General features: G+C 40.9%; 1 protein-coding gene across 3 annotated transcripts in view; it reads left to right on the top strand.

Annotated features, from left to right (window-relative positions):
- The first annotated feature begins 1,227 nt into the window (after nucleotides 1–1,227).
- Nucleotides 1,228–14,645, top strand: part of AKR1D1 (aldo-keto reductase family 1 member D1) — a 32,319-nt gene continuing 18,901 nt past the window's right edge. For all 3 annotated transcript variants that reach the window (XM_087821380.1, XM_016222412.2, XM_016222404.2), the window contains exon 1: nucleotides 1,228–1,320. In XM_087821380.1, the coding sequence (XP_087677506.1) occupies nucleotides 1,228–1,320 (93 nt within the window). The remainder of the gene's footprint in view (nucleotides 1,321–14,645) is intronic.

Raw genomic sequence — 14,645 nt, 5'->3', positions numbered from 1 at the left:
AGCTACAGGATGAGAAGAAATATTGCAAACCATATATCCAGTAAAGAACATGTGTCAAAAATTTACCAAGAAATCTCAGCACTCAGCACTAAGACAAACAACCCAATTAAAAAATAGGCAAAAGGCTAGAATAGGCTCTTCACCAAGAAGAGATATAGATGTCAAATAAGGACATGATAAATGTTCAACATCATTATCCACATGAGAAATGCAAATTAAAATAACCATGGGATACCATGACAAATCTACCAGAATGACTAGAGTAAAAGAAAATACAAACAGCCGCAAGGTTTTTTGTTTAATTTTTGTTGTTGTTGTTAATCTCACCCAAGGATGGAGGAGGGTGTGTGGGTGGAGGGGGAGAGAGTAAGCAAAGAATTTCTATGCATATATGCACAACCCAAGGACACGGACAATGGTGGGGAGAGGGACTGGGGAGGGGGAAGGAACGGGGTGGAACGGGTCATTGGGGAGAAAAAGGGACATCTGTAATATTTTAAACAAAAATAAAATTTAAAAAAAAAAAAGATTCCATTCCTGTATTACTGTGGAGCTATGGAGGAAGTTGGCGCTCTCTTTGTTGGTATTGAAGCTGGAACTGAGCCACCTCAAGCACTGATTGCTATCTTCCCATGAGTCAGCTGAGAGAGCCTCGAGGCAGAGGGTGTGAAACCGTTGCCTGGCCTATCATTTCTTCCTCTAGTCCAGCATTCCCCAAATTTAAGTGATAATAATCCCAGACCCCTTTCCAAGTCCTTCCGCAGCAGAATCTCCAGGGAAGTCCTGGGAAACTAACTACTCTAGTCTCACCTTAAGCTAGCCCTAATGTTGAGGTTTTCATGAACATGAATCAATAAATTTCGTTTATAGTCTAAGAGAATTTGAGAGAGACCTATATTACTTGGCAACAAAAGCATCCTAACTGATAAACCCCAGCTAGATTTCTTTCCTTTTGTAGTTTTTGCCCCCAATCTTCTCTTTGCAGAGGAGTAAGCATAAACGCTCAATGAGTTATTCCTATGTCTCATAAAGTTCAAAGGGCAATCTCAGTTAGGATTCAGAACAAGCTGGAAGAAAACAGGTTGAGAAATAGATCGGTTAATCTCTCTTCCCTCCCACTGCTCCTCCCCCTGCCCTCCTTTCTTTGATTAAAAAGGCCCTAGGACACCTGTTCAAAAAGTGTTTCGAATCACTCCTAGAAATTTGAAGTCCTAGGCTCTCCCGAAGATGAACCTCACTGCAGCAAATCACCGCATACCTCTAAGTGATGGGAACAGCATTCCTATCATTGGGCTTGGTACCTACTCAGAACCTAAGTTGGTAAGTTTACCTCTCTTTGCTTTTTTCTTAATAAGAAACTTTTCTAAAGTATAATCTGCAATTCATTTTGAATGGATCTCAGTGATTCATTTTTTTGTAAATCCAAAAGCAACCTCCAAGGACTACTGTTTGGCTGAATGAGTATTGAGCCAAACATTTCTGCTTTCTTTACTAAAATTCAGCTGGATGCTTATTCTTTGATTGATCTCAGGCACATTACATTACTGAGTTTATGGCCTGTGATTTTTTTTAAGTTCATATTTGAGCTTTTTTTTTTTTAATATATCTTTATTGATTTCAGAGAAAGAAAGGGAGAGGGAGAGAGAGAGATAGAAACATCAGGGAGAGAGTCCCCTCCTGGGGATCAAGCCCGAAACCTGGGTACATACCCTGACTGGGAATCGAACCCCAATCCCCTGGATCCTAGGTTGATGCTCAACCTCTGAGCCACATCCAGCTGGGCTGAGCATTTTTTAGTTCATTCTAACAAACATATAGTGAAAACCTACCATGTATGAAGCACTAAGCTCCAGAAGCTTCAGCTACAAAGAGAATAATCTCTGCTGCTTATGGTATAAAAATCTAATAGGAGAGGCTCCCTTTTTATTTTTATTTATTTATTTTTCATTTTTAAATGTTTTTATTGATTTTGGAGACAGAGAAAGGGAGGGGGAAGAGAAATATTGATGAGAGAGGAACATCAATCCGCTGCCTCCTGCATGGCCCCTACTGGGAATCAAGCCTGGAAGCCAGGCATGTGCCCTGAACGGGAATTGAGCCAGCGACCTCTGGTGCATGGGGCGATGCTCAACCAACTGAGTCACACCAGCCAGGGCAAGAGGCACACTTTTTGATAACTAACTATTGACCAATGAAGATGAGAGTAAATGCGTCCTAAAAATACAAACAGCATCTCTCTGAAAACACAAGAAAGGGAATTGTTAAAATTTTTCTTTTTTGTTTTAATTTTATTTTTCAGTTACATTCAAGATTATTTTGTATGAGTTTCAGGTGTACAACAGAGTGGTTAGACAATCATATACTTTACAAAGCGGTCCCCCAATATTTCAAGTACCTGTCTGGCACCATACGTAACTATTAAAATATTATTGATGATATTCCCTATGCTGTACTCTACATCCCTGTGACTATTTTGTAAGTACCGATTAATACTTCTTAATCCCTTCACGTTTCTCACCTGGCAGGCCCAACCCCCTCTCAACTGGCAACCCTCAGTTTGTTCTCTGTGTCTATGAGTCTGTTTCTGTTTTGTTTATTTCATTCTTTAGATTCCATAGATAGGTGAAATCACATGGTATTTGTCTTTCTCTGCTGACTTATTTCACTTAGCATTATACCTTCTAGATCCATCCATGATTTCATTCTTTCTTATGGCTGAGTAATTTTCCATTGTCTAAATGTACCACACTTTTTATCCACTCATCTATCGATGAGCACTTGGGTTGCTTCCATATCTTGGCTGTTGTAAATAATGCTACAATGAACACAGGGGTGCATATATTCTTTCGAATTCATGTTTCGGGTTTCTTCGGATATACACCCAGAAGTGAAATCATTGGGTCAGGGAATAGTTAAATTTGACCACGGAGAGTGAAGCAGGTTTCCATTAAAACACAATAAAGTTTCTACTTAAATCTTTCTGGCCTCCTCATTGCAATACCACATTTTGTGCTGATTACCAAAATAAACAGCAGTATGTGTAGAAATGTTACTGAAAGTTGAGTGATCGTGAATGAATTAACACTGTAAAGCTAAAACTGAATTTGTCAGGCAGAGAAGCAGAGTTGAGGCAGGACATTTTAGGCAGAAGGGGAAGTGTAAAAGCACAAGATACATGATAGATATGTCCAGGAAAGGCCATGTGGACAGTGGCTGACACATGGAATTAGTGGTGGAAGTAATGGCAACTGGATCTGGAAATGCATTGATTTGTGGTTCCACTTATTTATGCATTCATTGGTTGCTTTTTGTATGTGCCCTGACCGGGGATTGAACCCAAAACCTTTGTGTATAGGGGTGACGCTCTAACCAACTGAGCTACCCGGACAGGGCCCACCTGGGACATTTTTTATTTTCTTTTATTTTTTATATATCTTTATTGATTTCAGAGAGAGGAAGGGAGAGGGGGAGAGAGACAGAAACATCAATGATGAGAGAGAGTCATTGATCGGCTGCCTCCTGCACTCCCCCTACTGGGGATCAAGCTCACAACCCGGGTATGTGGCCTGACTACGAATTGAACTGCAATCTCCTGGATCATAGGTCGATGCTCAACCTCCGAGCCACCCCTGGCAGGGCTGGAACATTTTGTAAAAATACAGAGCCTTAGCCCTGGCTGGTGTGGCTCAGTTGGTTGAAGTGTTTCCCCATACACTGGAAGATCATGGGTTCAATTCCCAGTTAGGGCACATACCTAGGTTGCGGGTTCAACCCCTGTCAGGGCGCATACAGGAGGCAACGGATCAATGTTTCTCTCTCAGATTAATGTTTCTCTCTTTCTGTCTCTATCTGAAAATCAGTGAACATGTCCTCAGGTGAGGGTTTAAAAAAACAAACAGATCCCTAGGCTTCACCTCAGGGCTACTGAATCTGGGTCTCTAGGGGAAGAGCCTAAGACTCTGCGTTTGTCATGCTCCTGGGATAATTCTGTTGTACAATCAAGTAGGTGCTCATCTTCCACAGGCAGCTCGAACTCAACATGACAAATCACACGCATCACCTTCCCCTCCCTTCAAAATACTCCTCCTAGCAGTTAGCAACCCCTAGCCACCCATACTAGAAATCTGAGTATATTTCTTCTTTCTGCTCTCCCTCACTGCTCCCCTCCTCCACATTACACCCTAATGATTGCTAAATCACTGTGGAATTTGTCTCAGAAACATTTCCCCAATTCACACCCTGCTCTTTATTCTTTGTCACCGCCTTAGTTTAGGCTCTTAATTTATCTTTGGCCTATCCTTCCAATAAATTAGCCAAAGTGGGGTGATCAGGAGCCTCCTCAGGCCTAAATCTGATCATGTCACTCTTCTTTTTAATCATTTCAATGGCTCCTTATGAGTTATAGGGTAGAGTCCACACTCCTTACCTTGCACGCTGGGCCTTTATGGTTCAGTCAAGACCTGTCTGTTCCGCAGCACCTACCACCTCTCCCTGTGTGTAAAACATAACAACCTAAGTTTCTCGAACATCACTCCCACCTCTATGCCTTTGAACATGCTGCCTTCTACCTGGAACCCCCTTTCTCCTGTTTTGTTCACTTGGCTTACTTCTATTACACCTTCAAAGCTCAGCTCAAGGGTATCTCTCCTTGGAATCCCATGTCCCAGCCACCACAACTTGCCCCTCCTGCATGTTCACATAGCCAGCCCGTTATGCTCGACTCTATGGGAGCACCTATCATACTATATTGTAACCACTGTTTCTCCGCAACCTTCCCCGCAAGACTGAAATCCATTAGGAAAAAGACTATGTCTCCTTTAGTTCTGTATTCCCGGTAGAGTGTCTAGTAGGTAATGGGTGTTCAGCTAGTGCTTGTCGACTTAGGGACTGAGTTTGTGAAATGGGACATATATGTATGTGAGCATCAGAGGGCATGGAGGTGCAAATGGATGCAATGGTAATAGCTAAAACTTTTTGAACACTTAGCCATGGGCCAGGAAAGCGCTTCACATTACATGCATTTTTTAATTTAATTCTCACATTATGAATGAGATACCAGTTGACAAAATTTTGTAAAGGAGAAAACTGAGATTAAATAAATTGCCACAAGCTTCTAATACTAAGGAACAGAGCAGGGATTTGAACGAATGTAGTTCAGGTTCAGATCCTATGCTCTAATTCCTACACAATATTGCCTGTTATGAATATATCTTATATCAATGAAGCTGCATATTTCTAACTCTGACTTTCTGTGTGTATTTCTGTATATGAAAGTATCTAGGGATATATGCCCTGAAATATATATCTAGGATATATAAATGCTACGGGGTTAGAGACATTCAAAAGCAGTTATGTGCCATTTCCCAAAAAGAGCTGTAACTTACTTCACAAGATATGACATACATCAATTAAAGAATATGGCATAAGAGGAATACCACTGGAAATGAAGATCATGTGTGCACAAACCACACTTGTGATCAGAAGTATTATCAGTTGTAAAACAATATATGAAGTTAATGGTATGTCTCGCAAAATCAGAAAAGCTAATGTGAAGAAAAACATACAAAGTGTATCTGAAAGATTTGGGGAAGCGGGAGGGGTGGAGCTGGGATTGATGGGGGAGATGAGAGTGGGCAGAATGGAGTATCTTGGATAGAGTAGGCTCATGGCTTTCTGTTCCAAGCCAAACAATGGAAAACTCCTTTGTCATCTACCCAGGACTTATGAGGCTTAGAACCACCTGTCCCACGTCAGTCACCCTGACATAAAAGTGCTGCATGAGATTTAACTTCAGGATCAGTCTTACTTCTAGAGGTGGGGTCTGATGCCAGAATTTAGTCTTCTCCGTAAAACATGCCTGAGAGCCTTTTCAGAGCCTTTCATTCCACAAGAGATACAAGGTGAACTCCTGGTTGGGGTAACTCTTTAACTGGAGCTCGTTCATGTTTTGTGTACAAAGTCAAGTCAGTCAATATTGGTCCTGGGATCCTGCTCAGCTGTGATACAGCAGTTAGAGGGCTTGCAGGGCACCAGGCAAAGATCTGGGCCTGTCTTCAGGGAGAGAAGGAGTCGGGGCAGAGGTGAGAGAGGAAAATAAGGAGTCCATCTCCTCCTACTTCTTCCTGGCTTAGGTTCCACTGGAACCTCTGGAGATAGGAACACTGGGAAAGCAGCTTGGGAAACCAGTTTTATGGGGCTGTGTGAGGCCGACCAGCCAGCTTCCCCTGATTTACAAAGATTTTTCCCCCTCTCTCTTAATATGCCTGACTTTCTTGTAAAGGTGTTTGATGCCTGTGGATTGAGGGGATTTAAGATGAACCAACATTTAGTAGCTCTAGGCACTCTGTGCCTTACCTCACCTGATGATCACTAATGAGAAAAACTAAAGTGTACTAATTATCTATGGGAACTTTCTCTAGGAAGGCTTCCCAGAATGCTTTCATGCAGGGATCAAGTTGTCTAGAATAGCCTCCCAACAAGCCTCCCTTAATTCTGTCTCTCTCCCTATAGCTCCATCTGGGTAAGTCCAATAGGTGAGAGTCTTGAGTCTTATCCCCCCCCCCTTTTTTTTTTTGCTTTGATAGAAATTAATTCACTTTTTTTGACTATTAGCTCATGGAGTTCATAGCTAACATTAATAAAAAACTTTAGGTAAAACACAAGAATATTACCAGGTGTGCAAGTGATACAAATCCAGGACCAATGGTAAATATTTTGCCAAATGGACAACAATTTGGTTCAGTAAATATTTATTGTGTACCTACCATATCCAAGGCAATTTCATAGGTAACACAGGAATTAAAACAATGAACTAGAAACAAGGGAGTTAAAATCTGTAAGTGGATGACTGAGGCAGCAAAAACGAATGCACATATAACCAAAATATAAGGCAAAGCCAAAGCACTTTGAGAGAGAGAACACCTGTTCAAAGGTGACAGTAACAATGGAAACATCTAGTTATGGGGTAGCTCAAGAAATACGAAGCTATGGGGAAGGAGTGGCCTAGGAAGGTGGGTTAGAGTAATAATTGATCCAGTATTTCTTTCTGTATGGCCCTGGTTGAGATTTCTATAACTGCAAGTAGCTTTCACAACCTGGAGAGTGAGCCAAAGACTTTGCATATGAGGCAAAGGCGAGGTGAAGTCCAAGCCCTCAGTGAGTACCAAGAAGGAGCCTGAAACATCAAGTCCATTCTGCCCCTGGGCTGGGGAAGGCAGGGGGCGCAAGGCTCAGAACCCCTTCTCGGGACTACGCCATCCTTTAAATATTCCTTGCTTTCTTCTCAGTCTTCCTCTAATTCCCCTCTTCCTCTCCACCCAGAGAACCTTGTTTCACCTGGAGAAGGCAAAGCCTTGTTCTTACGTCAAGTATTATTTTTTTTATACTGGGGACAGGGTGTTAAAGGAAAATATTCAATGACACTTGCTAAAGCATGGTAAGGAAGGCTAGATTGAAGGAGAGGGACTTTTGATGGACATAGGGACCACTGTGATGGAATCTTACAGTAGGAGAGCTTGGGCTTAACTCTGAACACAGGACAGGCAAGTGGAAATCTGGAGCCAAGGAGCAGGATGGGGGTCAGAGGAGAGAAAACTACTAAGAGGAAACCTCAGAGGCAAGAAGGTGATTCTGGATTAACTGACTCTACAGGATTCTTGCTAAAGACAAAGCTGGGGGACTAGATATCACTGGGGGCCGAGGAAGGGGGAGGAAAACCCGATTAGATGTGGAAGGCGATCAGGTACAGAGGATGCGGGAGCACCGGGGGCGGGGAGGTAGTTGTTGCTAAAATGACTTAGCAGGGTTTCGCTCAAATTGGCCAATGCAGAGATGAGCATGGAAGTTCACGTTGGAAGACAGTTCAGAGGGCCTGGTTAGAGCTGGGTCAGTGAAAGAATCTGTCAGGGGGAGGGTGGCCTCATGATGGCTACCTAAAGGGACAAGGGACATAGCAGGAAGCATAAACAAGTTGTCCTCTGGTGCTAAATCCATTGCTGAGTTTTGCTCTGCTTTCCCACTTTGATAGTGGACATGAATGCGAGAAATGTTTATTTTCTTCTTTGCTACAAGCAAAGAGGAAACCCATGCAGTGACACTCAGGAGACTATTGTCGGGCGAAGACATGGTGGTAAAGTAGCAGAGATTCGCTCACCATCTGAGAGAATGGCAGTTTCTCCCCTGCCGCCGGTTGCCATGCAGAACCAAGGGCCCGGTGGGGCCTGATCTGCCAACATTTTTCAGAGAATTATTCATTTTTAACTAATGGCAACTTATTTATATTTTTGTAAAATGCTATATGGGCTAATATTTTGAGGGTCAAGGAACAAAGAAAAAAAAATCAGTTGGTATTTTGTTTTTACGTACAGGATAGTGTGTCCCCTGCATTCTTTGCAGTACCTGGACCCCTTCACATTCACACTCCCGCCATGGCAGCCTTGGCTTTGAGCAAACGCCAGGACCTGACCTCTGCATGCTGCTATGTCGTCCCTCCCTGGCAACAACAAATGCTGCCCAACAGGCTGCAAAAAGTGGTTCGGTGGGGGCGGTAAAATGGGGGGAGACAGAACACACAGAGATCAAGCGAGAGGGCTTCTGTAATAAATCAGACAAACAACAATGACTTCAGTTTGGTTGCTGGCTATGAGGAAAATCATTGGGCTGGAGCCTAGGAAAGAAGTAACTTGGCCGAAGGTTACAAATCATTAAACTCTGCAAAGCTTGGCAACCAACAGATCCAAGCAAAGGAGGGAGCGAATATTATACGTTCAAGACCAGAAAAGAATGTTGCAGGCCAAGGATACTGCATTCTTGGCATCTTAGGTTTTGACACTTACTCTTATTTTAAATCCACCACCTTTTCTTTAACATTAAAATTTTTGAAATATAACGTACTTAGAGAGGGACAATACTTTTAAAACTAACATCTGTGTGATCACCACCCAGACTCAAAATTAGAAAATACCGAATCCCAGAAGCCCTATGTGCGCCCTTCCTAATCCAAACCTCTCTCTTTCTCAAGAGGTAATTGCTCTTATAACTTTTTTTCCCCTAAGGGCTGCACAACTTTAATATGCATTTCTAACAATATATTTTAATTTTGACAGTTTTTGGACTTCCTGTGAATGGAAACATACTGAAAGCATTATTTTTTTTTTTGTCTTGCCTCCTTTCCTAAATATGCTGTAAGATTCACTCACATTATTAATCATGTCTTTGACCATGTTTATTGCTATAAAATATTTAATTGTAACTTATCGGTATCAGTTTTACTGTTGGTGGGCACTTGTATTGCTCCCAGTCTGGGGCTTTACAGGCAACATTGCTGCAAAGGGTCTCACACAGGTCTAACTGTGACCATGCGTGTTCTTCTAAGATACATACTTAGGAGTGGAGCTGCCGTGCCACTGAGTATCAGTATCTTCAGTTTTAGTAGATAATGTCAATACAGATCATTTCCAAAGCAGTTATATAATGTACACTCCCTCTGGCAATGTGTGAGAGTTCTCCTTGCTCCACATGCTCACCAACACTTGGTGTTCTTTAAAATTTATGCAACTCTTGCCCGGCTGGGCGTGGCTCAGCGGTTGAGCGTCGACCTGGGATCGAGGTGATCAGGGCTTGTTTGATTCCCAGTCAGGGCACAGGCCCAGGTTGTGGGCTCGATCCCCAGTCAGGGGCGTGCAGGAGGCAGCCGATCAATGACTCTCTCATCATTGATGTTTCTATCTCTCTCCCTCTCCTTTCCTCTCTCTGAAATCAATAAAGATATATTTTAAAAAATTAATTAATTAATTAAATAAAATAAAATTGATGCAACTCTTCCCTGCCGGCGTGGCTCAGTTGGTTGGGCATCGTCCATGCACCAAGAGGCCTCCAGTTCCATTCCAGGGCACATGCCTGGGTTTCGGGCTTGACCCTCAGTAGGGGGCATGCAGGAGGCAGCAGATCAACGTTTCTCTTTCTCTCTCCCTCTCCCTCTCCCTTCCTCTTCCTCTAAAATAAATAAAAACATATTTTAAACATTAAATTAAATTAAATTTATGCAACTCTGGTGTGAAGGTATCTCTCTTTGTGATTTTAATTTGCACTTCCTTTATACTCTAGATGAGTTTAATGTTTCCTATTTTTATTAGACTCTTGGATATCTTTTGCAAAGTGGCTGTGTCTTCCATGCATTTTTCTTTATCGGATTTCCCTTTTCTTATTGATATGGTGGATTTTTAAACGTCTGGATATAGGTTCTTTATCAGTTATATTTATGTGAAAATCTCTCTTCCCATTTATCTTTTTACTCTTTTAATGGTGTCTTTTGATGAACAGAGAGTCTCAATTTTAATGTGGTCCCATTTAACACTCTTTTAATTTATCATTAGTACTTTCTGTAGCTCGTTTAAGAAATCCTTCTCTGCCCATATTTTAAAGAGGCAGGTTAGCGGGATGAATCCAGCTCTTGCTCTCCTCCATCCTAACATCCGTCCTGAACTCCTCCCAGACCACCCACTCTAGATTCCCTAGGCCCTTAGCCACTATCTCTGCCAGTCTGGGTGACTTGCCTGATTTTACGACCCAAATCTTCATCCCTGAGTTGTCTGAGTCCCTAGTCAACTACCCTCTCAAGCCACCTGCTGCCTTGTTCATTAACAATCAGAATTGGTAACAAGCGTGTCCCTGGTTCACCCATCCCCTTGCGTAAGAGCCCGGCCTCCTCTGATAAGGGTATCTCACCCCTGCCAAAAATGCAACGCGTTCCCTTGAATGCTGAACTCCTACAATAAGGAGCCTGGTTTCACCCAGGAGTTAGGACCTTTAAATCCACCAGGTCTAAAATTCAGGGATGGGAAGCACACATTTTCCAAGTGGGTCAAAGGGAGTGATGCTAAAATGAGTCACTCCTACTGGGTTTTGAGACTCACATATTGTACTTACTGGGGACACAAAGCCATGTAAAGGATGTTGACCCAGAACATATGCTACATCATATATATATATATATATTCATATAACTTTCATCCTCGAGGACTCTCTCCTTTCTCACATGGAGGAAGGATGCTATTGGCCATTTGAGGAAACAGAACTCTTTATTTTACTGAGATTGTCCTTAACTGTGAAATAAAATTTTTGCACTTTAGATTCTCCTACCATATCACTTATTTCAGTCTCCAAATATGGCATTCTCTTTGATCTTTCTGAGTTTTCCCCCTAAAACTGAATTTATATAGAATTCTCTTATGCTACATTTAAAAACTATGAAGTTTGTTTTTTATGTCCACATATCCAGCTAGTTTATCCAGATTGGTTAGAATTAATTAGTAATTAATTACTAAGCTAGTAATTAATAGTAATTCACCTCATTGCTGCTTCTGCCTTCCAATATTTCTTTAAATTATGTTTTTATTGATTTTAGAGAGAGAGAAAGGGAGAAAGAGCTAGAAACATCGATGTAAGAGGAACATTGGTTGCCTCCAGTACGCACCCTGACCAGGGCTCAAACCTGCAACTTAGGTATGTCCCTGACCAGGAATCAAACCAGCAACCTTTTGTTGTACAGAACAAGGCTCCAACCTCCTGAACAACCCAGCCAGGGCTCCATTTTTAATTTTTTGAGGTAACTCCGTAGAGCTTTCCACAGTGGCTGCACCCATCTGCATTCCCACCAGCAGTGCACAAGGATTTTCTTTACTCCACACCCTCACCAGCACTTGTGGTTTGCTGATTTGTTGATGGAGCCATTCTGACAAGCATGAGATGATACCTCATTGCGGTTTTAATTTGAATCTCTCTGATGATTAGTGATGTTAAGAATCTTTTCATATAGCTATTGGACATCTGTATCTTCTCTTTGGAGAAGTGCCTACTTAAGTCCATTCCTCATTTTTTAATTGGACTATTTGTTTTTTTGGTGTTGAGTTTTATAAGTTTTTTACAAATTTTGGATATTAACCCCTCACCCGATGTATCATTGGCGAATATGTTCTTCCTTCAGCGGGTTGTCTTTTCATTTTGTTGATGGTTTCCTTTGCTGTGCAAAAACGTTTTAGTTTGCTGTATTCCCATTTGTTTTTTTTCTTTTGTTCCCCTTGCCCGAGATGTATCAGAAAAAATATTGCTACGAGAAATGTTCGAGATTTTACTTCCTATGTTTTCTTCTAGGATTTTCATGGTTTCGAGTCTAACATTTTAGTCTTTAATACATTTTGAGTTTATTCTTGTATATGGTGTAAGTTGGTGGTCTAGTTTCATTTTTTTGCATATATCTGTCCAATTTTCCCAACACCATTTATTGAATAGACTGTCTTTACCCCATTGTATGTTCTTGTCTCCTTTGTCAAATACTCATTAACCATAAAGGCATGAGTTTATTTTTGGGCTCTCTATTCTGTACCACACTGTTTTGATTACTGTGGCCTTGTAATATAGTTTGATATCAGGTAGGGTGATTCCTGCAACTCTGTTTTTCTTTCTCAAGATTGCTGTGGCTATTCTGGGTCTTTTGTGGTTCCATATAAATTTTTGGAATAATTATTCCAGCCCTGTGACATATGCCGTTGATATCTTGATAGGTATTGTGTTGGATCTTTTTGCATCTCTGCCCTTCTACCAGTGTCAATGTGGCTTCTCCTGGCCATGGTGTATGATCTTTTTAATGTATTGCCGGATCCCATTTGCTAATATTTTGTTGAGGGTTTTAGCATCTATGTTCATCAGGGATATTGGCCTGTAATTGTCTTTCTTTGTAGTGTCTTTATCTGGTTTTGGAATTAGGCTAATACTGGCCTCGTAAAAAGAGCTTGGAAGTGTTCCTTCCTCTTGGATTTTTTGGAATAGTTTGAGGAGGATAGGTGTTAGTTTTTCTTTGAAGGTTTGGTAAAACTCCCCTGTGAAGCCGTCCAGACCAAGGCTTTTGTGTGCTGGGAATGTTTTGATTACTGCTTCAACTTCATCAGCAGTTATTGGCCTATTCAGGTTTTCTGACTCTTCCTGATTGACTTTTGGATGGTTGCATTTTTCTAGGAATTTGTCCATTTCATCCAGATTGTCCTGCTTGGTGGCGTATAGTTGTTCATAGTATTTTCTTACAGTCTTTTGTATTTCTGTTGGGTCAGTTGTTGCTTCAGCTCTTTCATTCCTGATTTTGTTTATTTGGGTCCTCTCTCTTTGTTTTTTGATGAGTCTGGCTAAAGGTTCATCAATCTTGTTTATCTTTTCAAAGAACCAGCTCCACAAGCATATACTTTAATATACATTCTTTTGACTTCTTTCCCTTGTATTAAATCTACTTTAGTTTTGTATCTAAATTATCAGTTTCACTCCACAAATTCTCAGTGATATTTCTAAATATATCTATCATTTCATATTTAACTTTATTCTTTTCATTGATACTATTGTATACATCTGATAATGAAATCAGTATTTTTATTTTTTCCTCTGTAAATATATGGATTCTACTTGATGCTTCCTCTTGACACTATGTTTTATTGTCACACTTGTTGTCATTCATAACATCTCATTTTACAATTCGGGGGTTTTCTGGGCCTCAATTTCTGTTCAAGCCCTATTAATTATATAGTGAATTAATCAGAGAGGTTCTAGAAGTGTTTTTCTTTCTCCAACAACTTAATATTTATTACTATGAATCCTATTGTCTAAACCATCTCTGCAGCCAGTTTGTTCATTTTTCATATCACTTATTTTCTCAATAGTGCTAACTTTCTGCTGAAATAGAAGGGGAATACAATTTATGCTCCTAAGGCTTTGTATTTCCAGCCCACGACTATAAAGCCAATAGAAATACAAGAGATTTTTTTTTGCCTCACTCATTTTACAGCAAATCAATAGCTGTGGGTCAGAGTTCACAGGCCCAATATGACTTGTCAAGCATTTGGTTAGAAAGCTGAAAATCTAGAAGCTAGCACAAGTACTTTTCATCATTTGTGAACAAGTATAAAATGATCACCTTAATTTGAGATCAGTAAAAATAAACCAATAGGATTAAACCTCTCCTCCCACACACACAACCTAAAATATGATTTAAAAATTTTATTTGATGAGAACTCCCCATCAAGGCTTATATTTCTCTCTCTCTTTTTAAATGTTTTTATTGATTTCAGAGAGAGGAAGGGAGAGGAAGAGAGAGATAGAAACATCAGTGAGAGAGAGTCATTGACTGGCTGCCTCCTGCACACCCCCTACTGGGGATGGAGCCTGCAACCCGGGCGTGTGCCCTGATTGAGAATTGAACCGTGACCTCCTGTTTCATGGGTTGAAGCTCAACCACTGAGAGCCATGCCAGTTGGGCACTTATGTTTCTCTTTAAGAAAAAAAATGTAACTAAATTTAGAGACACTGCTTTTTCAATTACAGTTCAAGTGTACAGTATAGTGATTAGACATTATTGAATTGCATTCAATATTATATTAGTTTCAAGGGCACAGTATAGTGATTAGACATTTATATAATTTGAAGTGATCACCCCAGTAAGTCTAGTACCCACCTGGCACCATACATAGTTATTACAATATTATTAACTATATTCCCTGTGCTGTATTTTACATCCCTGTGACTATTTTGTAACTTCCAATTTATAATTAATCCCTTCACCTTTTTCACTCAGCCCTCAACCCCCCTCCCATCTGGCAACCATCAGT

Source organism: Miniopterus natalensis, chromosome 10, assembly GCF_054644295.1.
Source record: "Miniopterus natalensis isolate mMinNat1 chromosome 10, mMinNat1.hap1, whole genome shotgun sequence".
NCBI lineage: Eukaryota > Metazoa > Chordata > Mammalia > Chiroptera > Miniopteridae > Miniopterus > Miniopterus natalensis.
Note: the sequence above shows the minus strand (reverse complement) of the source record. Positions and strands in the feature narration are given on the sequence as shown.